Source organism: Petromyzon marinus (assembly GCF_048934315.1).
Source record: "Petromyzon marinus isolate PM22_M1 ecotype Great Lakes invasive population chromosome 69 unlocalized genomic scaffold, UKy_Petmar_22M1.pri1.0 chr69_unloc.1, whole genome shotgun sequence".
Classification (NCBI taxonomy): domain Eukaryota; kingdom Metazoa; phylum Chordata; class Hyperoartia; order Petromyzontiformes; family Petromyzontidae; genus Petromyzon; species Petromyzon marinus.
The window spans coordinates 79,600-106,115 of NW_027422601.1; the positions used below are offsets into that span (position 1 = coordinate 79,600).

At 53.9% G+C, this 26,516-nt stretch overlaps 1 protein-coding gene and 1 long non-coding RNA gene across 2 annotated transcripts in view; one reads left to right on the forward strand and one right to left on the reverse strand.

Annotated features, from left to right (window-relative positions):
• Positions 1–9,205: 9,205 nt before the first annotated feature.
• The window catches only part of LOC116937435 (DNA-dependent protein kinase catalytic subunit-like), a 69,801-nt gene continuing 52,490 nt past the window's right edge, over positions 9,206–26,516 (reverse strand). Inside the window, exons 15-18 of the mRNA XM_076058241.1 lie at positions 26,182–26,381; positions 16,335–16,617; positions 15,267–15,497; positions 9,206–9,343 (exon numbers count right to left, since the gene is read on the reverse strand). Of these exons, the coding sequence (XP_075914356.1) occupies positions 15,274–15,497; positions 16,335–16,617; positions 26,182–26,381 (707 nt within the window). The 3' untranslated portion in view covers positions 9,206–9,343; positions 15,267–15,273. The remainder of the gene's footprint in view (positions 9,344–15,266; positions 15,498–16,334; positions 16,618–26,181; positions 26,382–26,516) is intronic.
• Positions 13,285–26,516, forward strand: part of LOC142908072 (uncharacterized) — a 151,811-nt gene continuing 138,579 nt past the window's right edge. The window contains exons 1-2 of the long non-coding RNA XR_012931575.1: positions 13,285–13,333; positions 13,543–13,702. This is a non-coding gene — a long non-coding RNA (uncharacterized LOC142908072). The remainder of the gene's footprint in view (positions 13,334–13,542; positions 13,703–26,516) is intronic.

Below are 26,516 nucleotides of genomic sequence, written 5' to 3' on the forward strand. Positions count from 1 at the left end.
CCACCACCACCTCCACCATCACCACCACCACCTCAACCACCACCATCACCACCACCATCACTACCATCACCACCACAACCACCACCAACACCACCACCTCAACCATCACCACCCCCACCACCACAACCACCACCACCACAACCACCACCACAACCACCACCACAACCACCACCACCACAACCACCACCACCACCTCCACCATCACCCCCACCCCCACCACCACCACCCCCACCACCACCCCCACAACCACCATCACCACCACCACCACCTCAACCACCACCACCACCACCACTACCACCACTCCCACCACCTCAACCATCAACACCCCCACCACCACCACCACCTCCACCTCCACCACCACCTCAACCACCACCACCACCACAACCACCTCCACCACAACCACCACCACCACCTCCACCACCACCCCCACCACCACCTCCACCACCACCACCACCTCAACCATCACCACCACCACCACCTCCACCACAACCCCCACCATCACCACCACCCCCACCACCACCACCACCACAACCACCACCACCACCACCACAACCACCACCCCCACCACCACCACAACCCCCACCACCACCCCCACCACCACCACCACCCTACCTGGTATCTCGAGCTGCTGCTGCTGCTGATCTCCGTCCCCGTGTCTGCGCGTAGCCCCGAACCGGGCCAGCCAGCCAGAGTAGTCTCTGAGTGTGCCGGGCTCGTGGCCCTGCGCGTCGTGAACGAGGCGCACCAGCTGCACCGTGACACGGTCAAACTCGCGCGGACTCAGCGAGACCAGGCGCTCGCCGGAGCCTCCAAACACCCGCGTCAGCTGCTCGTCCACCAGCTGCGGAGATGTGGGGGGCGGGGGGGATGTGGGGGGAGAGATGGAGAGAGATGGGGGGGGAGAGATGATGGAGAGATGATGGAGAGAGATGGAGAGAGATTGGAGAGATGATGGAGAGAGATGGTGGAGAGAGATGGAGAGAGATGGGGGGGGGGAGATGATGGAGAGAGATGGTGAGAGATGGAGAGAGATGGAGAGAGATGGAGAGAGATGGAGAGAGATGGAGAGAGATGGGGAGAGATGGAGAGAGATGGAGAGAGATGGAGAGAGATGGGGGGGAGAGATGGAGAGAGATGGAGAGAGATGGAGAGAGATGGGGAGAGAGATGGGGAGAGAGATGGAGAGAGATGGAGAGAGATGGAGAGAGATGGGGAGAGAGATGGAGAGAGATGGGGAGAGATGGAGAGAGATGGAGAGAGATGGAGAGAGATGGGGAGAGATGGGGAGAGATGGGAGAGAGATGGGGAGAGATGGGAGAGAGATGGGGAGAGATGGGAGAGAGATGGGGAGAGATGGAGAGAGATGGGGGGGAGAGATGGAGAGAAATGGGGAAAGAGATGGAGAGAGATGGAGAGAGATGGGGGAGAGAGATGGAGAGAGATGGAGAGAGATGGGGGGAGAGAGATGGAGAGAGATGGAGAGAGATGGGGGGAGAGAGATGGAGAGAGATGGAGAGAGATGGGGGGAGAGAGATGGAGAGAGATGGAGATGGGGGGAGAGAGATGGTGGAGAGAGATGGAGGGAGGAAGGAGAGGAGAAGGAGAGAGGCTGTGTGGGCTGGCTGGCTGGCTGTGTGTGTGAGCTGGCTGTGTGTGTGTGTGTGGGCTGGCTGGCTGTGTGTGTGTGGGCTGACTGGCTGGCTGTGTGGCTGGCTGTGTGTGTGGGTGGGTGGTGAGCGGTACCCGCGCCACCCTCCTGCGGAAGGCCCCGGTGCCGGGTGCCCGCACGTCGCACAGCGAACTCCGCAGGCGCCCCAGGGCCTCGCGAATCGCCGGCTCATCGCGGGGGCTGTGGACCAGCAGCGGCCGCACCTCTCCAGCCCAGTCCTGCACGCGCCGGTAACCACGGCAACCACGGTAACCACGGCAACCACAGCAACCACGGCAACCACGGCAACCACGGCAACCACGGCAACCACGGCTAGGGCGGTCCTGCTAACCGCCCCACGGCAACCGGCGGCACGGCAACAGTTAGCACGGCAACAGTCCGCACGGCAACAGTCGGCACGGCAACAGTCAGCATGGCAACAGTCCGCACGGCAACTGTTGGCACGGCAACAGTCAGCACGGCAACAGTCCGCACGGTAACAGTTAGCACGGCAACGGTTAGCACGGCAACGGTTAGCACGGCAACAGTTAGCACGACAACAGTTAGCACGGCAACAGTCGGCACGGCAACAGTCAGCATGGCAACAGTCCGCACGGCAACTGTTGGCACGGCAACAGTCAGCACGGCAACAGTCCGCACGGTAACAGTTAGCACGGCAACAGTTAGCACGGCAACAGTCCGCACGGCAACAGTTAGCACGGCAACAGTTAGCACGGCAACAGTCGGCACGGCAACAGTTAGCACGGCAACAGTCGGCAGGGCAACAGTAAGCACGGCAACGGTCAGCACGGCAACAGTCGGCACGGCAACAGGCCGCACGGCAACAGTTAGCACGGCAACAGTTAGCACGGCAACAGTCGGCACGGCAACAGTCAGCACGGCAACTGTTAGCACGGCAACGGGCCGCATGGCAACAGTTGGCACGGCAACAGTCAGCAAGGCAACAGTTAGCACGGCAACAGTCAGCACGGCAACAGTCAGCACGGCAACTGTTAGCACGGCAACGGGCCGCATGGCAACAGTTAGCATGGCAACAGTTAGCACGGCAACTGTTAGCACGGCAACTGTTAGCACGGTAACTGTCCACAAGGCAACAGTTGGCACGGCAACTGTTAGCACGGCAACTGTTAGCACGGTAACTGTCCACAAGGCAACAGTTGGCACGGCAACGGGCCGCACGGCAACCGCGCGGCTCGCCCAGTCCATCACCGCACGGTGATGGTAACGGCGGTAACCGCGGCGACCACGGCGGCCACGCACGAACCTTGACCAGCAGGTCGGGGTTGGTCAGCTGCTCCAGGGCACGGATGAAGCTGTCCACCAACCCTCCATCATCCAGCATCCGCTTGAGCCTGTAGAGCACAGGCACCCCCAAGGTAGAGGCAGCGCCTATGGGTCTCTACTGTGTGTGAGTAGTCTGTGGGTCTCTACTGTGTGAGTAGTCTGTGGGTCTCTACTGTGTGAGTAGTCTGTGGGTCTCTACTGTGTGAGTAGTCTGTGGGTCTCTACTGTGTGAGTAGTCTGTGGGTCTCTACTGTGTGAGTAGTCTGTGGGTCTCTACTGTGTGAGTAGTCTGTGGGTCTCTACTGTGTAAGTAGTCTGTGGGTCTCTACTGTGTGAGTAGTCTGTGGGTCTCTACTGTGTGAGTAGTCTGTGGGTCTCTACTGTGTGAGTAGTCTGTGGGTGTCTACTGTGTGAGTAGTCTGTGGGTCTCTACTGTGTGAGTAGTCTGTGGGTCTCTACTGTGTGAGTAGTCTGTGGGTCTCTACTGTGTGAGTAGTCTGTGGGTCTCTACTGTGTGAGTAGTCTGTGGGTCTCTACTGTGTGAGTAGTCTGTGGGTCTCTACTGTGTGAGTAGTCTGTGGGTCTCTACTGTGTGAGTAGTCTGTGGGTCTCTACTGTGTGAGTAGTCTGTGGGTCTCTACTGTGTGAGTAGTCTGTGGGTCTCTACTGTGTGAGTAGTCTGTGGGTCTCTACTGTGTGAGTAGTCTGTGGGTCTCTACTGTGTGAGTAGTCTGTGGGTCTCTACTGTGTGAGTAGTCTGTGGGTCTCTACTGTGTGAGTAGTCTGTGGGTCTCTACTGTGTGAGTAGTCTGTGGGTCTCTACTGTGTGAGTAGTCTGTGGGTCTCTACTGTGTGAGTAGTCTGTGGGTCTCTACTGTGTGAGTAGTCTGTGGGTCTCTACTGTGTGAGTAGTATGTGGGTCTCTACTGTGTGAGTAGTCTGTGGGTCTCTACTGTGTGAGTAGTCTGTGGGTCTCTACTGTGTGAGTAGTCTGTGGGTCTCTACTGTGTGAGTAGTCTGTGGGTCTCTACTGTGTGAGTAGTATATGGGTCTCTGTGAGTAGTCTGTGGGTCTCTACTGTGTGAGTAGTCTGTGGGTCTCTACTGTGTGAGTAGTCTATGGGTCTCTACTGTGTGAGTAGTCTGTGGGTCTCTACTGTGTGAGTAGTCTGTGGGTCTCTACTGTGTGAGTAGTCTGTGGGTCTCTATTGTGTGAGTAGTCTGTGGGTCTCTACTGTGTGAGTAGTCTGTGGGTCTCTACTGTGTGAGTAGTCTGTGGGTCTCTACTGTGTGAGTAGTCTGTGGGTCTCTACTGTGTGAGTAGTCTGTGGGTCTCTACTGTGTGAGTGGTCTGTGGGTCTCTACTGTGTGAGTAGTCTGTGGGTCTCTACTGTGCGAGTAGTCTGTGGGTCTCTACTGTGTGAGTAGTCTGTGGGTCTCTACTGTGTGAGTAGTCTGTGGGTCTCTACTGTGTGAGTAGTCTGTGGGTCTCTACTGTGTGAGTAGTCTGTGGGTCTCTACTGTGTGAGTAGTCTGTGGGTCTCTACTGTGCGAGTAGTCTGTGGGTCTCTACTGTGTGAGTAGTCTGTGGGTCTCTACTGTGTGAGTAGTCTATGGGTCTCTACTGGGTGAGTAGTCTGTGGGTCTCTACTGTGTGAGTAGTCTGTGGGTCTCTACTGTGTGAGTAGTCTGTGGGTCTCTACTGTGTGAGTAGTCTGTGGGTCTCTACTGTGTGAGTAGTCTGTGGGTCTCTGTGTGAGTAGTCTGTGGGTCTCTGTGTGAGTAGTCTATGGGTCTCTACTGTGTGAGTAGTCTGTGGGTCTCTACTGTGTGAGTAGTCTGTGGGTCTCTACTGTGTGAGTAGTCTGTGGGTCTCTACTGTGTGAGTAGTCTGTGGGTCTCTACTGTGTGAGTAGTCTGTGGGTCTCTACTGTGTGAGTAGTCTGTGGGTCTCTACTGTGTGAGTAGTCTGTGGGTCTCTACTGTGTGAGTAGTCTATGGGTCTCTACTGTGTGAGTAGTCTGTGGGTCTCTGTGTGAGTAGTCTGTGGGTCTCTACTGTGTGAGTAGTCTGTGGGTCTCTACTGTGTGAGTAGTCTGTGGGTCTCTACTGTGTGAGTAGTCTGTGGGTCTCTACTGTGTGAGTAGTCTGTGGGTCTCTACTGTGTGAGTAGTCTGTGGGTCTCTGTGTGAGTAGTCTATGGGTCTCTACTGTGTGAGTAGTCTGTGGGTCTCTACTGTGTGAGTAGTCTGTGGGTCTCTACTGTGTGAGTAGTCTGTGGGTCTCTACTGTGTGAGTAGTCTGTGGGTCTCTACTGTGAGTAGTCTGTGGGTCTCTAATGTGTGAGTAGTCTGTGGGTCTCTACTGTGTGACTAGTCTGTGGGTCTCTACTGTGTGAGTAGTCTGTGGGTCTCTACTGTGTGAGTAGTCTGTGGGTCTCTACTGTGTGAGTAGTCTGTGGGTCTCTACTGTGTGAGTAGTCTGTGGGTCTCTACTGTGTGAGTAGTCTGTGGGTCTCTACTGTGTGAGTAGTCTGTGGGTCTCTACTGTGTGAGTAGTCTGTGGGTCTCTACTGTGTGAGTAGTCTGTGGGTCTCTACTGTGTGAGTAGTCTGTGGGTCTCTACTGTGTGAGTAGTCTATGGGTCTCTACTGTGTGAGTAGTCTATGGGTCTCTACTGTGTGAGTAGTCTATGGGTCTCTACTGTGTGAGTAGTCTGTGGGTCTCTACTGTGTGAGTAGTCTATGGGTCTCTACTGGGTGAGTAGTCTGTGGGTCTCTACTGTGTGAGTAGTCTGTGGGTCTCTACTGTGTGAGTAGTCTATGGGTCTCTACTGTGTGAGTAGTCTATGGGTCTCTACTGTGTGAGTAGTCTGTGGGTCTCTACTGTGAGAGTAGTCTGTGGGTCTCTACTGTGTGAGTAGTCTGTGGGTCTCTACTGTGTGAGTAGTCTGTGGGTCTCTACTGTGTGAGTAGTCTGTGGGTCTCTGTGTGAGTAGTCTGTGGGTCTCTACTGTGTGAGTAGTCTGTGGGTCTCTACTGTGTGAGTAGTCTATGGGTCTCTACTGTGTGAGTAGTCTATGGGTCTCTACTGTGTGAGTAGTCTGTGGGTCTCTACTGTGTGAGTAGTCTATGGGTCTCTACTGTGTGAGTAGTCTATGGGTCTCTACTGTGTGAGTAGTCTGTGGGTCTCTACTGTGTGAGTAGTCTGTGGGTCTCTACTGTGTGAGTAGTCTATGGGTCTCTACTGTGTGAGTAGTCTGTGGGTCTCTACTGTGTGAGTAGTCTGTGGGTCTCTACTGTGTGACTAGTCTGTGGGTCTCTACTGTGTGAGTAGTCTGTGGGTCTCTACTGTGTGAGTAGTCTGTGGGTCTCTACTGTGTGAGTAGTCTGTGGGTCTCTACTGTGTGAGTAGTCTGTGGGTCTCTACTGTGTGAGTAGTCTGTGGGTCTCTACTGTGTGAGTAGTCTGTGGGTCTCTACTGTGTGAGTAGTCTGTGGGTCTCTACTGTGTGAGTAGTCTGTGGGTCTCTACTGTGTGAGTAGTCTGTGGGTCTCTACTGTGTGAGTAGTCTATGGGTCTCTACTGTGTGAGTAGTCTATGGGTCTCTACTGTGTGAGTAGTCTATGGGTCTCTACTGTGTGAGTAGTCTGTGGGTCTCTACTGTGTGAGTAGTCTATGGGTCTCTACTGGGTGAGTAGTCTGTGGGTCTCTACTGTGTGAGTAGTCTGTGGGTCTCTACTGTGTGAGTAGTCTATGGGTCTCTACTGTGTGAGTAGTCTATGGGTCTCTACTGTGTGAGTAGTCTGTGGGTCTCTACTGTGAGAGTAGTCTGTGGGTCTCTACTGTGTGAGTAGTCTGTGGGTCTCTACTGTGTGAGTAGTCTGTGGGTCTCTACTGTGTGAGTAGTCTGTGGGTCTCTGTGTGAGTAGTCTGTGGGTCTCTACTGTGTGAGTAGTCTGTGGGTCTCTACTGTGTGAGTAGTCTATGGGTCTCTACTGTGTGAGTAGTCTATGGGTCTCTACTGGGTGAGTAGTCTGTGGGTCTCTACTGTGTGAGTAGTCTATGGGTCTCTACTGTGTGAGTAGTCTGTGGGTCTCTACTGTGTGAGTAGTCTGTGGGTCTCTACTGTGTGAGTAGTCTGTGGGTCTCTACTGTGTGAGTAGTCTATGGGTCTCTACTGTGTAAGTAGTCTATGGGTCTCTACTGTGTGAGTAGTCTGTGGGTCTCTGTGTGAGTAGTCTGTGGGTCTCTACTGTGTGACTAGTCTGTGGGTCTCTACTGTGTGAGTAGTCTGAGGGTCTCTACTGTGTGAGTAGTCTGTGGGTCTCTACTGTGTGAGTAGTCTGTGGGTCTCTACTGTGTGAGTAGTCTGTGGGTCTCTACTGTGTGAGTAGTCTGTGGGTCTCTACTGTGTGAGTAGTCTGTGGGTCTCTACTGTGTGAGTAGTCTGTGGGTCTCTACTGTGTGAGTAGTCTGTGGGTCTCTACTGTGTGAGTAGTCTATGGGTCTCTACTGTGTGAGTAGTCTGTGGGTCTCTGTGTGAGTAGTCTGTGGGTCTCTACTGTGTGAGTAGTCTGTGGGTCTCTACTGTGTGAGTAGTCTATGGGTCTCTACTGTGTGAGTAGTCTATGGGTCTCTACTGTGTGAGTAGTCTGTGGGTCTCTACTGTGTGAGTAGTCTGTGGGTCTCTACTGTGTGAGTAGTCTGTGGGTCTCTACTGGGTGAGTAGTCTCTGGGTCTCTACTGTGTGAGTAGTCTGTGGGTCTCTACTGTGTGAGTAGTCTGTGGGTCTCTACTGTGTGAGTAGTCTGTGGGTCTCTACTTTGTGAGTAGTCTGTGGGTCTCTACTGTGTGAGTAGTCTGTGGGTCTCTACTGTGTGAGTAGTCTGTGGGTCTCTACTTTGTGAGTAGTCTGTGGGTCTCTACTGTGTGAGTAGTCTGTGGGTCTCTACTGTGTGAGTAGTCTATGGATATCTCTGAGTCTATGTACTGTATGTAGTGTAGTGTAGAGTGTAGTGTATAGTAGTGTAGTGTATAGTAGTGTAGTGTATAGTAGTGTAGTGTATAGTAGCATAGTGTATAGTAGTGTAGTATATAGTAGTATAGTGTATATAGTAGTGTAGTATATAGTGTAGTGTAGTAGTGTAGTGTATAGTAGTGTAGTGTACAGTAGTGTAGTGTATAGTAGTGTAGTGTATAGTAGTGTAGTGTAGTGTGTAGTGTATAGTAGTGTATAGTGTAGTGTATAGTAGTGTAGTGTGTAGTGTATAGTAGTGTATAGTGTAGTGTATAATAGTGTATAGTAGTGTATAGTGTAGTGTATAGTAGTGTAGTGTGTAGTGTAGTGTATAGTGTAGTGTATAGTGTAGTGTATAGTAGTGTAGTGTGTAGTGTAGTGTGTAGTGTAGTGTATAGTAGTGTAGTGTATAGTAGTGTATAGTAGTGTAGTGTATAGTAGTATATAGTAGTGTGTAGTGTATAGTAGTGTAGTGTATAGTGTAGTGTATAGTAGTGTAGTGTATAGTAGTGTATAGTAGTGTAGTGTATAGTAGTGTAGTGTATAGTAGTGTAGTGTATAGTGTAGTGTATAGTAGTGTAGTGTATAGTAGTGTATAGTAGTGTAGTGTATAGTAGTGTATAGTAGTGTAGTGTGTAGTGTAGTGTATAGTAGTGTAGTGTATAGTGTAGTGTATAGTGTAGTGTATAGTAGTGTAGTGTGTAGTGTAGTGTATAGTAGTGTATAGTGTATAGTAGTGTATAGTAGTGTAGTGTATAGTAGTGTAGTGTATAGTAGTGTAGTGTATAGTGTAGTGTATAGTAGTGTAGTGTATAGTAGTGTAGTGTATAGTAGTGTATAGTAGTGTAGTGTGTAGTGTAGTGTATAGTAGTGTAGTGTATAGTGTAGTGTATAGTGTAGTGTATAGTAGTGTAGTGTGTAGTGTAGTGTATAGTAGTGTATAGTGTATAGTAGTGCACCACCACCACCTCCACCATCCCCACCACCACCACCTCCACCACCACCACAACCCCCACCACCACCACCACCACCTCCACCACCACCACAACCCCCACCACCACCTCCACCACCACCACCACCGCCACCGCCACCACCACCACCACCACCGCCACCACCACCCTCACCACCACCACCACCGTCACCACCCTCCTCCCCTCACACCTCTCTACGAACTCGCGATCCCTGCGTCCGCTCTCCGTGGCGGGGAAGGAGTAGGCCTCGGAGCTGATGCGCAGGGCGTAGGGCAGTGCGCGGGGGTAGTGGCGGGCCAGGTTCATGAGCACTCCCTGCACACACGAAGCCTCCGGCTTGTCCAGCAGCGCCAGCATGTGGCCCAGCCAGCCCAGCAGGGCCCAGCACGGCACGCGGGGCAGCTACGGGGCAGCGGGGCGGGGGCGGCAGTCGCGGGGAGTGAATGTGGGGGTGCGGGGAGGGCGGGCAGCTAACATCACCTCCTCCTCCTCCTCCTCCTCGTCCTCGTCCTCCGCCTCCTCCTCCTCCTCTCCCGCCCCCTTCTCTCATCTCCCTCCTCCTCCTCCTTCTCATCCACCTCCTGCTCATCCACCTCCTCTTCATCCACCTCCACCTCCTCCTCATCCACCTCCTCCTCATCCACCTCCTCCTGCTCATCCACCTCCTCCTCATCCACCTCCTCCTCATCCACCTCCTCCTCATCCACCTCCTCCTCCTCATCCACCTCCTCCTCATCCACCTCCTCCTCATCCACCTCCTCCTCATCCACCTTCTCCTCATCCACCTCCTCCTCATCCACCTCCTCCCCTCATCCACCTCCTCCTCATCCACCTCCTCCTCATCCACCTCCTCCTCATCCTCCTCCTCCTCATCCACCTCCCTCCTCATCCACCTCCTCCCTCCTCCTCATCCACCTCCTCCTCATCCACCTCCTCCTCATCCTCCTCCTCCTCATCCACCTCCTCCTCATCCACCTCCTCCTCATCCACCTCCTCCCCCCTCCCATCCCTCCTCCTCATCCCCTCCCTCCCACCTCCTCCTCATCCACCTCCTCCTCATCCACCTCCTCCTCATCCACCTCCTCCTCATCCACCTCGTCCTCATCCACCTCGTCCTCATCCACCTCCTCCTCCTCATCCACCTCCTCCTCATCCACCTCCTCCCTCCTCCACCTCCTCCTCATCCCCTCCTCCTCATCCACCTCCTCCTCATCCACCTCCTCCCTCATCCACCTCCTCCCTCCTCCACCTCCTCCTCATCCACCTCCTCCTCATCCACCTCCTCCTCATCCACCTCCTCCCCTCATCCACCTCCTCCCTCCCCCACCTCCTCCTCATCCACCTCCTCCTCATCCACCTCATCCTCATCCACCTCATCCTCATCCACCTCATCCTCATCCACCTCCTCCTCCTCCTCCTATCCACCTCCTCCTCATCCACCTCCTCCTCATCCACCTCCTCCTCATCCACCTCATCCTCATCCACCTCATCCTCATCCACCTCCTCCTCATCCACCTCCTCCTCATCCACCTCCTCCTCATCCACCTCCTCCTCCTCCTCATCCACCTCCTCCTCATCCACCTCCTCCCGCCCCCTTCTCTCATCCCCCTCCCTCATCCACCTCCTCCTCCTTCTCATCCACCTCCTCCTCATCCACCTCCTCCACCTCCTTCTCCAACCCCCCCCCTCCCCCCCCAGCAGCAGCAGCAGGCATCCTCAGGGTCGGGATGGAACCCACGACCTCCTGTAGACCAGGCGAGGTAGTCAACATCTCATAGCACCGTGATGATGATGATGATGATGAGAGAGAGACACAGACTCCACATAGACCTCCTGTAGACCAGGCGAGGTAGTCAACATCTCATAGCCACCGTGATGATGATGATGATGATGAGAGAGAGACACAGACTCCACATAGACCTCCTGTAGACCAGGCGAGGTAGTCAACATCTCCTAGCCACCGTGATGATGATGATGATGATGAGAGAGAGACACAGACTCCACATAGACCTCCTGTAGACCAGGCGAGGTAGTCAACATCTCCTAGCCACCGTGATGATGATGATGAGAGAGAGACTCCGACTCCACATAGACCTCCTTTAGACCAGGCGAGGTAGTCAACATCTCATAGCCACCGTGATGATGATGATGAGAGACACAGACTCCAAATAGACCTCCTGTAGACCAGGCGAGGTAGTCAACATCTCATAGCCACCGTGATGATGAGAGAGAGAGAGAGACGTAGACTCCACATAGACCTCCTGTAGACCGGGCGAGGTAGTCAACATCTCATAGCCACCGTGATGATGATGATGATGAGAGACGTAGACTCCACATAGACCTCCTGTAGACCGGGCGAGGTAGTCAACATCTCCTAGCCACTGTGATGATGATGAGAGACGCAGACTCCACATAGACCTCCTGTACACCAGGCGAGGTAGTCAACATCTCTTGGCCACCGTGATGATGAGAGAGAGACACAGACTCCACATAGACCTCCTGTAGACCAGGCGAGGTAGTCAACATCTCATAGACACCGTGATCATGATGAGAGAGAGAGACAGACTCCACATAGACCTCCTATATACCAGACGAGGTAGTCAACATCTCCTAGCCACCGTGATGATGATGATGATGAGAGAGACACAGACTCCACATAGACCTCCTGTAGACCAGGCGAGGTAGTCAACATCTCCTAGCCACCGTGATGATGATGATGATGAGAGAGACACAGACTCCACATAGACCTCCTGTAGACCAGGCGAGGTAGTCAACATCTCCTAGCCACCGTGATGATGACGATGATGAGAGACACAGACTCCACATAGACCTCCTGTATACCAGGCGAGGTAGTCAACATCTCATAGCCACCGTGATGATGATGATGATGATGAGAGAGAGACGCAGACTCCACATAGACCTCCTGTATACCAGGCGAGGTAGTCAACATCTCATAGCCACCGTGATGATGATGATGATGAGAGAGACACAGACTCCACATAGACCTCCTGTAGACCAGGCGAGGTAGTCAACATCTCCTAGCCACCGTGATGATGATGATGATGAGAGAGACACAGACTCCACATAGACCTCCTGTAGACCAGGCGAGGTAGTCAACATCTCCTAGCCACCGTGATGATGACGATGATGAGAGAGACACAGACTCCACATAGACCTCCTGTAGACCAGGCGAGGTAGTCAACATCTCCTAGCCACCGTGATGATGACGATGATGAGAGACACAGACTCCACATAGACCTCCTGTATACCAGGCGAGGTAGTCAACATCTCATAGCCACCGTGATGATGATGATGATGATGAGAGAGAGACGCAGACTCCACATAGACCTCCTGTATACCAGGCGAGGTAGTCAACATCTCATAGCCACCGTGATGATGATGATGATGAGAGAGACACAGACTCCACATAGACCTCCTGTAGACCAGGCGAGGTAGTCAACATCTCCTAGCCACCGTGATGATGATGATGAGAGAGAGACACAGACTCCACATAGACCTCCTGTAGACCAGGCGAGGTAGTCAACATCTCATAGCCACCGTGATGATGATGATGATGATGAGAGAGAGACGCAGACTCCACATAGACCTCCTGTATACCAGGCGAGGTAGTCAACATCTCATAGCCACCGTGATGATGATGATGATGAGAGAGACACAGACTCCACATAGACCTCCTGTAGACCAGGCGAGGTAGTCAACATCTCCTAGCCACCGTGATGATGATGATGATGAGAGAGACACAGACTCCACATAGACCTCCTGTAGACCAGGCGAGGTAGTCAACATCTCCTAGCCACCGTGATGATGACGATGATGAGAGAGACACAGACTCCACATAGACCTCCTGTAGACCAGGCGAGGTAGTCAACATCTCCTAGCCACCGTGATGATGACGATGATGAGAGACACAGACTCCACATAGACCTCCTGTATACCAGGCGAGGTAGTCAACATCTCATAGCCACCGTGATGATGATGATGATGATGAGAGAGAGACGCAGACTCCACATAGACCTCCTGTATACCAGGCGAGGTAGTCAACATCTCATAGCCACCGTGATGATGATGATGATGAGAGAGACACAGACTCCACATAGACCTCCTGTAGACCAGGCGAGGTAGTCAACATCTCCTAGCCACCGTGATGATGATGATGATGAGAGAGACACAGACTCCACATAGACCTCCTGTAGACCAGGCGAGGTAGTCAACATCTCCTAGCCACCGTGATGATGACGATGATGAGAGAGACACAGACTCCACATAGACCTCCTGTAGACCAGGCGAGGTAGTCAACATCTCCTAGCCACCGTGATGATGACGATGATGAGAGACACAGACTCCACATAGACCTCCTGTAGACCAGGCGAGGTAGTCAACATCTCATAGCCACCGTGATGATGATGATGAGAGAGACACAGACTCCACATAGACCTGCTGTAGACCAGGCGAGGTAGTCAACATCTCCTAGCCACCGTGATGATGATGATGAGAGAGACGCAGACTCCACATCTACAGCAGCAGCAGCAGGCATCGTCAGGGTCAGGATTGAACCCACGACCTCCTGCATACCAGGCGAGGTAGTCAACATCTCATAGCCACCGTGATGATGATGAGAGAGAGACACAGACTCCACATAGACCTCCTGTAGACCAGGCGAGGTAGTCAACATCTCCTAGCCACTGTGATGATGATGAGAGAGACACAGACTCCACATAGACCTCCTGTAGACCAGGCGAGGTAGTCAACATCTCCTAGCCACCGTGATGATGAGAGAGAGACACAGACTCCACATAGACCTCCTGTAGACCTGGCGAGGTAGTCAACATCTCCTAGCCACCGTGAATGATGATGAGAGAGAGACACAGACTCCACATAGACCTCCTGTAGACCAGGCGAGGTAGTCAACATCTCCTAGCCACCGTGATGATGAGAGAGACACAGACTCCACATAGACCTCCTGTAGACCAGGCGAGGTAGTCAACATCTCATAGCCACCGTGATGATGATGATGATGATGAGAGAGACACAGACTCCACATAGACCTCCTGTAGACCAGGCGAGGTAGTCAACATCTCCTAGCCACCGTGATGATGAGAGAGAGACACAGACTCCACATAGACCTCCCGCGCACCAGGCGAGGTAGTCAACATCTCATAGCCACCGTGATGATGATGATGCTGATGATGAGAGACACAGACTCCACATAGACCTCCTGTATACCAGGCGAGGTAGTCAACATCTCCTAGCCACCGTGATGATGATGATGAGAGAGAGACACAGACTCCACATAGACCTCCTGTAGACCAGGCGAGGTAGTCAACATCTCCTAGCCACCGTGATGATGAGAGAGAGACACAGACTCCACATAGTCCTCCTGTATACCAGGCGAGGTAGTCAACATCTCCTAGCCACCGTGAATGATGATGAGAGAGAGACACAGACTCCACATAGACCTCCTGTAGACCGGGCGAGGTAGTCAACATCTCCTAGCCACCGTGATGATGAGAGAGACACAGACTCCACATAGACCTCCTGTAGACCAGGCGAGGTAGTCAACATCTCATAGCCACCGTGATGATGATGATGATGAGAGAGACACAGACTCCACATAGACCTCCTGTAGACCAGGCGAGGTAGTCAACATCTCCTAGCCACCGTGATGATGAGAGAGAGACACAGACTCCACATAGACCTCCTGTATACCAGGCGAGGTAGTCAACATCTCCTAGCCACCGTGATGATGATGAGAGAGAGACACAGACTCCACATAGACCTCCTGTAGACCAGGCGAGGCGGTCAACATCTCCTAGCCACCGTGATGATGATGATGATGAGAGAGAGAGACACAGACTCCACATAGACCTCCTGTAGACCAGGCGAGGTAGTCAACATCTCATAGCCACCGTGATGATGATGAGAGACACAGACTCCACATAGACCTCCTGTGTACCAGGCGAGGTAGTCAACATCTCACAGCCACCGTGATGATGATGATGAGAGAGAGACACAGACTCCACATAGACCTCCTGTACACCAGGCGAGGTAGTCAACATCTCATAGCCACCATGATGATGATGAGAGAGAGACGCAGACTCCACATAGACCTCCTGTAGACCAGGCGAGGTAGTCAACATCTCCTAGCCACCGTGATGATGATGATGATGAGAGAGAGACGCAGACTCCACATAGACCTCCTGTAGACCAGGCGAGGCGGTCAACATCTCCCCTGCCACCTCCACCTCCTCCCCCCCCTCCCACGACTCCCCCATCTCCACCACGTGGTGACCCAAGCTCGCCTCACCTGCTCCTCAACGAGTGCCCGGAGGTCGGTCCCGTGTCCCCTCCCACGGCGGCGGTGACGACGAGGCGGTGGATGAGGATGAGGATGAGGAGGTGGAGGTCGTCTCGACGAGCTGCAGCAGGCGAGGGAAATGCAGCCGAGCCTCGTGAGAGCCCAGGCGGAGGGCCCGCAGGACAGCCCAGGCCGCCGGCACCGCCCACGCCGGGACGCCGGTGACCGCGGTGCCGCCGGCTGCTCGACCGGCCAAGCGTGGCGGAGGGAGGGGGGGGGGAGGGGGGAGGGGGGGGGGGAGGGGGGGGAGGGGGGAGGGAGGGGAGGGAGGGAGGGAGAGGGGGAGAGGAGGAGGAGGAGGGGGGAGGGAGGTGAGGGAGGGAAGGAGGAGGGGGGAGGGAGGGGGGGAGGGAGGGGGAGGAGGAGGGAGGGAGGAGGAGGAGGGGGGAGGGAGGTGAGGGAGGGAAGGAGGAGGGGGGAGGGGAGGGGGGGGAGGGAGGGGGGGGGAGGGGGGGGGAGGTGAGGGAGGGAGGGAGGGAGGGGGAGGAGGGAGGGGAGGGAGGGGGAGGGAGGTGAGGGAGGGAGGGAGGGAGGGGAGGAGGGAGGGGAGGGGAGGGAGGGAGGGAGGGAGGGGGAGGGAGGGAGGGAGGGGGGAGGGGGAGGAGGGAGGGAGGGGGAGGAGGGAGGGGAGGAGGGAGGGGAGGGAGGGAGGGGAGGGAGGGAGGGAGGGGGAGGAGGGAGGGAGGGGGAGGAGGGAGGGGAGGGAGGGAGGGAGGGAGGGTGAGGGAGGGAGGAGGAGGGAGACATCAAAAGAAAGATGTCAGAAACCGTGACGACGATTTAAAGACGAACGGCCGAAGCCTCTCGGCGCCTAGCGGCTGACGGTGGCGGAAGAGCGGTCGGGCGATTTGTTTCATCCGTGCAGGGGGAGGGGAGGGGGGGAGGGGGGGAGGGAGGGAGGGAGGGAGGGAGGGAGGGAGGAGGGAGGGAGGGAGGGAGGGAGGGAGGGAGAGGGAGGGAGGGAGGGAGGGAGGAGAGGGAGGGAGGGAGGGGGGGGATGGAGGGAGGGGCTCTCACCTTGCTCCTCCTCCCACCGTAGTCGCTCGTCACAGAACCTCGCCATCCGCATGTGGGCGCTCGCCGCTCGGCCGCAGTCGCCCCCCGCCTCGTCCGCCTCCTCTCCCAGCATCAGCTCCACCTCCTCGTCCTCGTCCTCCACCTCCTCGTCCTCCTCCTGTCCCTCCTCGGCCCCGCGGCCGCTCCGCCGCCGCCGCCGCCGCCGCTCCTCCACCACGTCGTCGGCGAGGCGGGCCGAAGCCTGGAACTCGCCTAGCGCCCGCCGGTAGAGGCCGCGGACCACCTGGGAGAGCGGCCACGGTCCCCACGGGGAGAGATCCCCTTCAGAATCTCGGAACCACGAATCCCGGGTTCACCCTACAGAACCTCAGAACCACGCCTCCCGGTTGACCCTTCAGAACCTCAGAACCACACCTTCCGGTTCACCCTTCAGAACCTCAGAACCACGCCTCCCGGTTTCACCCTACAGAAACTCAGAACCACGAATCCCGGTTCACCCTACAGAAACTCAGAACCAAGCCTCCCGGTTTCACCCTACAGAACCTCGGAACCAAGCCTCCCGGTTTCACCCTTCAGAACCTCAGAACCACGCCTCCCGGTTTCACCCTTCAGAAACTCACAACCACGCCTCCCGGTTTCACCCTTCAGAAACTCAGAACCACGCCTCCCGGTTCACCCTACAGAACCTCAGAACCAAGCCTCCCGGTTCACCCTTCAGAACCTCAGAACCACGAATCCCGGTTTCACCCTTCAGAACCTCGGAACCACGCCTCCCGGTTCACCCTTCAGAACCTCAGAACCAAGCCTCCCGGTTCACCCTTCAGAACCTCGGAACCAAGCCTCCCGGTTTCACCCTTCAGAACCTCGGAACCACGAATCCCGGTTTCACCCTACAGAACCTCGGAACCACGAATCCCGGTTTCACCCTTCAGAACCTCGGAACCACGAATCCCGGTTTCACCCTACAGAACCTCAGAACAACACCTCCCGGTTCACCCTACAGAAACTCAGAACCACGAATCCCGGTTTCACCCTACAGAACCTCAGAACCACGCCTCCCGGTTCACCCTACAGAACCTCAGAACCAAGCCTCCCGGTTTCACCCTTCAGAACCTCAGAACCAAGCCTCCCGGTTCACCCTTCAGAACCTCGGAACCACGAATCCCGGTTTCACCCTACAGAACCTCACAACCACGCCTCCCGGTTCACCCTTCAGAACCTCGGAACCAAGCCTCCCGGTTTCACCCTACAGAACCTCAGAACCACGCCTCCCGGTTCACCCTTCAGAACCTCAGAACCACGCCTCCCGGTTCACCCTTCAGAACCTCAGAACCACGCCTCCCGGTTCACCCTTCAGAACCTCAGAACCACGCCTCCCGGTTCACCCTTCAGAAACTCAGAACCAAGCCTCCCAGTTCACCCTACAGAACCTCAGAACCACGAATCCCGGTTCACCCTACAGAACCTCACAACCACGCCTCCTGGTTCACCCTACAGAACCTCAGAACCACGCCTCCCGGTTCACCCTACAGAACCTCAGAACCAAGCCTCCCGGTTTCACCCTACAGAACCTCACAACCACGCCTCCCGTTTCACCCTTCAGAACCTCGGAACCAAGCCTCCCGGTTTCACCCTTCAGAACCTCAGAACCAAGCCTCCCGGTTTCACCCTTCAGAACCTCAGAACCAAGCCTCCCGGTTTCACCCTTCAGAACCTCACAACCACGCCTCCCGGTTCACCCGACAGAACCTCGGAACCACGCCTCCCGGTTCACCCGACAGAACCTCGGAACCACGCCTCCCGGTTCACCCTACAGAACCTCAGAACCACGCCTCCCGGTTCACCCGACAGAACCTCGGAACCACGAATCCCGGTTCACCCTACAGAAACTCAGAACCAAGCCTCCCGGTGTCACCCTTCCTCTCTCACCCCCGCGGGGTCGGCGTCGCCCGCAGGTATCCCAGAAGCCCTCAGCACGTCTCACTCACTCACAGTACCACTCACACACAGTATCACTCACTCACAGTCTCACTCACTCACAGTACCACTCACACACAGTCTCACTCACTCACAGTATTACTCACTCACAGTCTCACTCACTCACAGTACCACTCACTCACAGTACCACTCACACACAGTACCACTCACACACAGTACCACTCACTCACAGTACCACTCACACACAGTACCACTCACAGTACCACTCAGTCTCACTCACTCACAGTCTCACTCACAGTACCACTCACACACAGTACCACTCACACACAGTCTCACTCACACACAGTCTCACTCACACACAGTCTCACTCACAGTCTCACTCACACACAGTACCACTCACACACAGTCTCACTCACAGTCTCACTCACACACAGTCTCAATCACACACAGTACCACTCACACACAGTCTCACTCACACACAGTCTCACTCACAGTACCACTCACACACAGTACCACTCACACACAGTCTTACTCACTCACAGTACCACTCACTCACAGTACCACTCACACACAGTCTTACTCACTCACAGTACCACTCACTCACAGTACCACTCACACACAGTCTTACTCACTCACAGTACCACTCACTCACAGTCTCACTCACACACAGTCTCACTCACTCACAGTACCACTCACACACAGTCTCAATCACACACAGTACCACTCACACACAGTCTCACTCACACACAGTCTCACTCACAGTACCACTCACACACAGTCTTACTCACTCACAGTACCACTCACTCACAGTCTCACTCACACACAGTCTCACTCACTCACAGTACCACTCACACACAGTCTCACTCACACACAGTCTCACTCACAGTACCACTCACACACAGTACCACTCACATACAGTCTTACTCACTCACAGTACCACTCACTCACAGTACCACTCACACACAGTCTTACTCACTCACAGTACCACTCACTCACAGTCTCACTCACACACAGTCTCACTCACTCACAGTACCACTCACACACAGTCTCACTCACACACAGTACCACTCACACACAGTCTCACTCACTCAGTCTCACTCACACACAGTCTCACTCACTCACAGTACCACTCACACACAGTCTCACTCACACACAGTACCACTCACACACAGTCTCACTCACTCACAGTCTCACGCACTCACAGTCTCACTCACAGTCTCACTCACTCACAGTCTCACTCACAGTACCACTCAGTCTCACTCACACACACTCCCACTCACACACAGTACCACTCACTCACAGTCTCACACACAGTCCCACTCACACAGTCTCACTCACTCACAGTACCACTCACAGTCTTACTCACTCACAGTCTCACTCACTCACAGTACCACTCACTCACAGTACCACTCACAGTCTTACTCACTCACAGTTTCACTCACTCACAGTACCACTCACAGTCTTACTCACTCACAGTCTCACTCACTCACAGTACCACTCACAGTCTTACTCACTCACAGTCTCACTCACTCACAGTACCACTCACAGTCTCACTCACACACAGTCTCACTCACACACAGTACCACTCACTCACAGTTTCACTCACAGTACCACTCACACACAGTCTCACTCACTCACAGTACCACTCACACACAGTCTCACTCACACACAGTCTCACTCACACACAGTCTCACTCACAGTACCACTCACAAACAGTCTCACTCACACACAGTACCACCCACTCACAGTACCACTCACTCACAGTCTCACTCAAAGTACCACTCACAGTCTCACTCACTCACAGTACCACTCACTCACAATCTCACTCACTCACAGTCTCACTCACTCACAGTCTCACTCACACACAGTACCACTCACTCACAGTCTCACTCACTCACAGTCTCACTCACACACAGTCTCACTCACAGTCTCACTCAAAGTACCACTCACATCTCACTCACTCACAGTACCACCCACACACAGTACCACTCACACACAGTACCACTCACACACAGTCCCACTCACACACAGTCCCACTCACACACAGTACCACTCACTCACAGTCTCACTCACTCACAGTCTCACTCACTCACAGTACCACTCACTCACAGTCTCATTCACACACAGTCGCTCTCACTCACAGTCTCACTCACACACAGTCTCACTCACAGTCCCACTCACTCACAGTCTCACTCACAGTACCACTCACAGTACCACTCACACACAGTACCACTCACACAGTCTCACTCACTCACAGTACCACTCACACAGTCTCACTCACACACAGTCTCACTCACTCACAGTCTCACTCACTCACAGTACCACTCACTCACAGTCTCACTCACAGTACCACTCACACACAGTACCACTCACTCACAGTACCACTCACACACAGTCTCACTCACTCACAGTCTCACTCACTCACAGTCTCACTCACACACAGTCTCACTCACAGTACCACTCACTCACAGTCTCACTCACAGTACCACTCACACACAGTACCACTCACTCACAGTACCACTCACACACAGTCTCACTCACACACAGTCTCACTCACTCACAGTCTCACTCACTCACAGTACCACTCACACACAGTCTCACTCACACACAGTCTCACTCACTCACAGTACCACTCACACACAGTCTCACTCACACACAGTCTCACTCACTCACAGTACCACTCACTCACAGTCTCACTCACACACAGTCTCACTCACAGTACCACTCACACACAGTCTCACTCACACACAGTCTCACTCACACACAGTACCACTCACACACAGTACCACTCACTCACAGTCTCACTCACAGTACCACTCACACACAGTCTCACTCACTCACAGTCTCACTCACACACAGTCTCACTCACACACAGTACCACTCACTCACAGTACCACTCACACACAGTACCACTCACTCACAGTACCACTCACACACAGTACCACTCACACACAGTCTCACTCACAGTACCACTCACTCACAGTCTCACTCACAGTACCACCCACACACAGTACCACTCACACACACTCCCACTCACACATAGTACCACACACACACAGTACCACTCACACACAGTCTCACTCACTCACAGTACCACTCACACACAGTACCACACACAGTCTCACTCACACACAGTCTCACTCACACACAGTCTCACTCACACACAGTACCACCCACTCACAGTACCACTCACACACAGTCTCACTCACTCACAGTCTCACTCACACACAGTCTCACTCACTCACAGTACCACTCACACACAGTCTCACTCACTCACAGTACCACTCACACACAGTACCACTCACTCACAGTACCACTCACTCACAGTCTCACTCACTCACAGTACCACTCACACACAGTACCACTCACTCACAGTCTCACTCACACACAGTCTCACTCACTCACAGTACCACTCACACACAGTACCACCCACACACAGTCTCACTCACTCACAGTACCACTCACTCACAGTACCACTCACTCACAGTACCACTCACTCACAGTCTCACTCACACACAGTCTCACTCACACACAGTCTCACTCACACACAGTACCACTCACACACAGTACCACTCACACACAGTCTCACTCACTCACAGTACCACTCACTTACAGTCTCACTCACACACAGTCTCACTCACACACAGTCTCACTCACAGTACCACTCACAGTCTCACTCACTCACAGTCTCACTCACAGTACCACTCACACACAGTACCACTCACACACAGTCTCACTCACACACAGTCTCACTCACAGTACCACTCACTCACAGTACCACTCACACACAGTCTCACTCACACACAGTCTTACTCACTCACAGTCTCACTCACACACAGTCTCACTCACAGTACCACTCACTCACAGTACCACTCACACACAGTCTCACTCACAGTACCACTCACACACAGTCTCACTCACAGTCTCACTCACAGTACCACTCACTCACAGTACCACTCACACACAGTCTCACTCACACACAGTCTCACTCACTCACAGTACCACTCACACACAGTCTCACTCACTTACAGTCCCACTCACACACAGTCTCACTCACAGTACCACTCACACACAGTCTCACTCACACACAGTCTCACTCACAGTACCACTCACAAACAGTCCCACTCACTCACAGTCTCACTCACAGTACCACTCACACACAGTCTTACTCACTCACAGTACCACTCACACACAGTCTCACTCACAGTACCACTCACTCACAGTCTCACTCACACACAGTACCACTCACACACAGTACCACTCACAGTACCACTCACTCACAGTCTCACTCACTCACAGCCTCACTCACACACAGTCCCACTCACACACAGTCTCACTCACTCACAGTACCACTCACACACAGTCTCACTCACACACAGTCTCACTCACAGTACCACTCACAGTCTCACTCACAGTACCACTCACACACAGTCTCACTCACAGTACCACTCACTCACAGTACCACTCACACACAGTCTCACACACAGTACCACTCACTCACAGTATCACTCACACACAGTCCCACTCACACACAGTCTCACTCACTCACAGTCTCACTCACAGTCTCACTCACAGTCTCACTCACACACAGTCTCACTCACACACAGTCTCACTCACAGTCTCACTCACTCACAGTCTCACTCACAGTACCACTCACACACAGTACCACTCACTCACAGTACCACTCACACACAGTACCACTCACTCACAGTACCACTCACACACAGTCTCACTCACAGTCTCACTCACAGTACCACTCACTCACAGTACCACTCACACACAGTCTCACTCACTCACAGTACCACTCACACACAGTCTCACTCACACACAGTCTCACTCACACACAGTACCACTCACTCACAGTACCACTCACACACAGTCTCACTCACACACAGTCTCACTCACACACAGTATCACTCACACACAGTCTCACTCACTCACAGTCCCACTCACTCACAGTACCACTCACTCACAGTCTCACTCACAGTACCACTCACTCACAGTACCACTCACACACAGTCCCACTCACTCACAGTACCACTCACACACAGTCTCACTCACACACAGTCCCACTCACACACAGTCTCACTCACAGTACCACTCACACACAGTCTCACTCACAGTCTCACTCACAGTAACACTCACTCACAGTACCACTCACACACAGTACCACTCACACACAGTCTCACTCACACACAGTACCACTCACAGTACCACTCACACAGTACCACTCACACACAGTCTCACTCACTCACAGTACCACTCACACACAGTCTCACTCACACACAGTCTCACTCACTCACAGTACCACTCACTCACAGTCTCACTCACACACAGTCTCACTCACACACAGTCTCACTCACAGTACCACTCACACACAGTACCACTCACACACAGTCTCACTCACACACAGTCTCACTCACAGTACCACTCACTCACAGTACCAATCACTCACAGTACCACTCACACACAGTCTCACTCACACACAGTACCACTCACTCACAGTACCACTCACACACAGTACCACTCACTCACAGTACCACTCATACACAGTCTCACACACAGTCTCACTCACACACAATCAGAACGCTCGGCTCCTCTCTCACCCGTGCGGGGTCGGCGTCGCCGGCGGGTATCCCAGAAGCCCTCAGCACGTCTCACTCACTCACAGTACCACTCACACACAGTATCACTCACTCACAGTCTCACTCACTCACAGTATTACTCACTCACAGTCTCACTCACAGTACCACTCACACACAGTCTCACTCACTCACAGTCTCACTCACTCACAGTATCACTCACACACAGTCTCACTCACACACAGTCTCACTCACAGTCTCACTCACACACAGTCTCACTCACACACAGTCTCACACACAGTCTCACTCACAGTCTCACTCACACACAGTCTCACTCACAGTCTCACACACAGTCTCACTCACACACAGTCTCACTCACACACAGTCTCACTCACAGTACCACTCACTCACAGTCACACTCACTCACAGTCTCACTCACTCACAGTCTCACTCACAGTACCACTCACACACAGTCTCACTCACACACAGTCTCACTCACAGTCTCACTCACACACAGTCTCACTCACACACAGTCTCACTCACACACAGTCTCACTCACACACAGTACCACTCACACACAGTCTCACTCACACACAGTCTCACTCACTCACAGTACCACTCACACACAGTACCACTCACACACAGTCTCACTCACTCACAGTACCACTCACACACAGTACCACTCACACACAGTACCACTCACTCACAGTACCACTCACACACAGTACCACTCACACACAGTACCACTCACACACAGTCTCACTCACACACAGTCTCACTCACAGTACCACTCACTCACAGTACCACTCACTCACAGTACCACTCACTCACAGTACCACTCACACACAGTACCACTCACTCACAGTACCACTCACACACAGTACCACTCACTCAGTCTTACTCACTCACAGTACCACTCACACACAGTCTCACTCACAGTCTCACTCACTCACAGTACCACTCACACACAGTCTCACTCACACACAGTACCACTCACACACAGTCTCACTCACAGTCTCACTCACACACAGTCTCACTCACACACAGTCTCACTCACACACAGTCTCACTCACACACAGTACCACTCACACACAGTCTCACTCACAGTCTCACTCACACACAGTCTCACACACACAGTCTCACTCACAGTCTCACTCACACACAGTCTCACTCACACACAGTCTCACTCACAGTCTCACTCACTCACAGTACCACTCACACACAGTCTCACTCACACACAGTACCACTCACACACAGTCTCACTCACTCACAGTCTCACTCACACACAGTCTCACTCACACACAGTCTCACTCACAGTCTCACTCACACACACCCGCGCGGGGTCGGCGTCGCCGGCGGGTATCCCAGAAGCCCTCAGCACGTCTCACTCACTCACAGTACCACTCACACACAGTCTCACTCACACACAGTACCACTCACACACAGTCTCACTCACTCACAGTACCACTCACACACAGTACCACTCACACACAGTACCACTCACACACAGTCTCACTCACTCACAGTCTCACTCACAGTCTCACTCACACACAGTCTCACTCACTCACAGTACCACTCACACACAGTCTCACTCACACACAGTCTCACTCACAGTCTCACTCACACACAGTACCACTCACACACAATCTCACACACAGTCCCACTCACACACACCCGTGCTGGGTCGGCGTCGCCGGCGGGTATCCCAGAAGCCCTCAGCACGTCTCACTCACACACAGTCTCACACACAGTCTCACTCACACACAGTCTCACTCACAGTCTCACTCACACACAGTCTCACTCACACTCTCACTCACACACAGTCTCACACACAGTCCCACTCACACACACCCGCGCTGGGTCGGCGTCGCCGGCGGGTATCCCAGAAGCCCTCAGCACGTCTCACTCACACACAGTCTCACACACAGTCTCACTCACACACAGTCTCACTCACAGTCTCACTCACACACAGTCTCACTCACACTCTCACTCACACACAGTCTCACACACAGTCCCACTCACACACACCCGCGCTGGGTCGGCGTCGCCGGCGGGTATCCCAGAAGCCCTCAGCACGTCTCACTCACTCACAGTATCACTCACACACAGTACCACTCACACACAGTCTCACTCACTCACAGTCTCACTCACACACAGTCTCACTCACACACAGTCTCACTCACACACAGTACCACTCACACACAGTACCACTCACACACAGTCTAACTCACAGTCTCACTCACACACAGTCTCACTCTCACTCACACACAGTCTCACTCACACACAGTCTCACACACAGTACCACACACAGTCTCACTCACACACACCCGCGCTGGGTCGGCGTCGCCGGCGGGTATCCCAGAAGCCCTCAGCACGTCAGCCGCCCTCTCCGGCTTCAGGAGGCCCAGCGCCTCCGGCTCCGAGGCCACGGCGTTGCCCAGCAGGCGGCAGCTGTCTCCCACAATGCCGTGCTGCCGGCTCAGCAGGCGGCAGTCGCCACGGACGCACGCCGAGCGGCCACTCTCCTCTGCGGGCGGGGAGGAGGGGGCGGAGGGGTGGGCGGTGACGTCAGCGTCGTCAGCGTCGTCATCGTCAGTGTCGTCATCGTCATCATCAGCATCGTCAGTGTCGTCATCGCCGTCATCATCGTCAGCATCGTCAT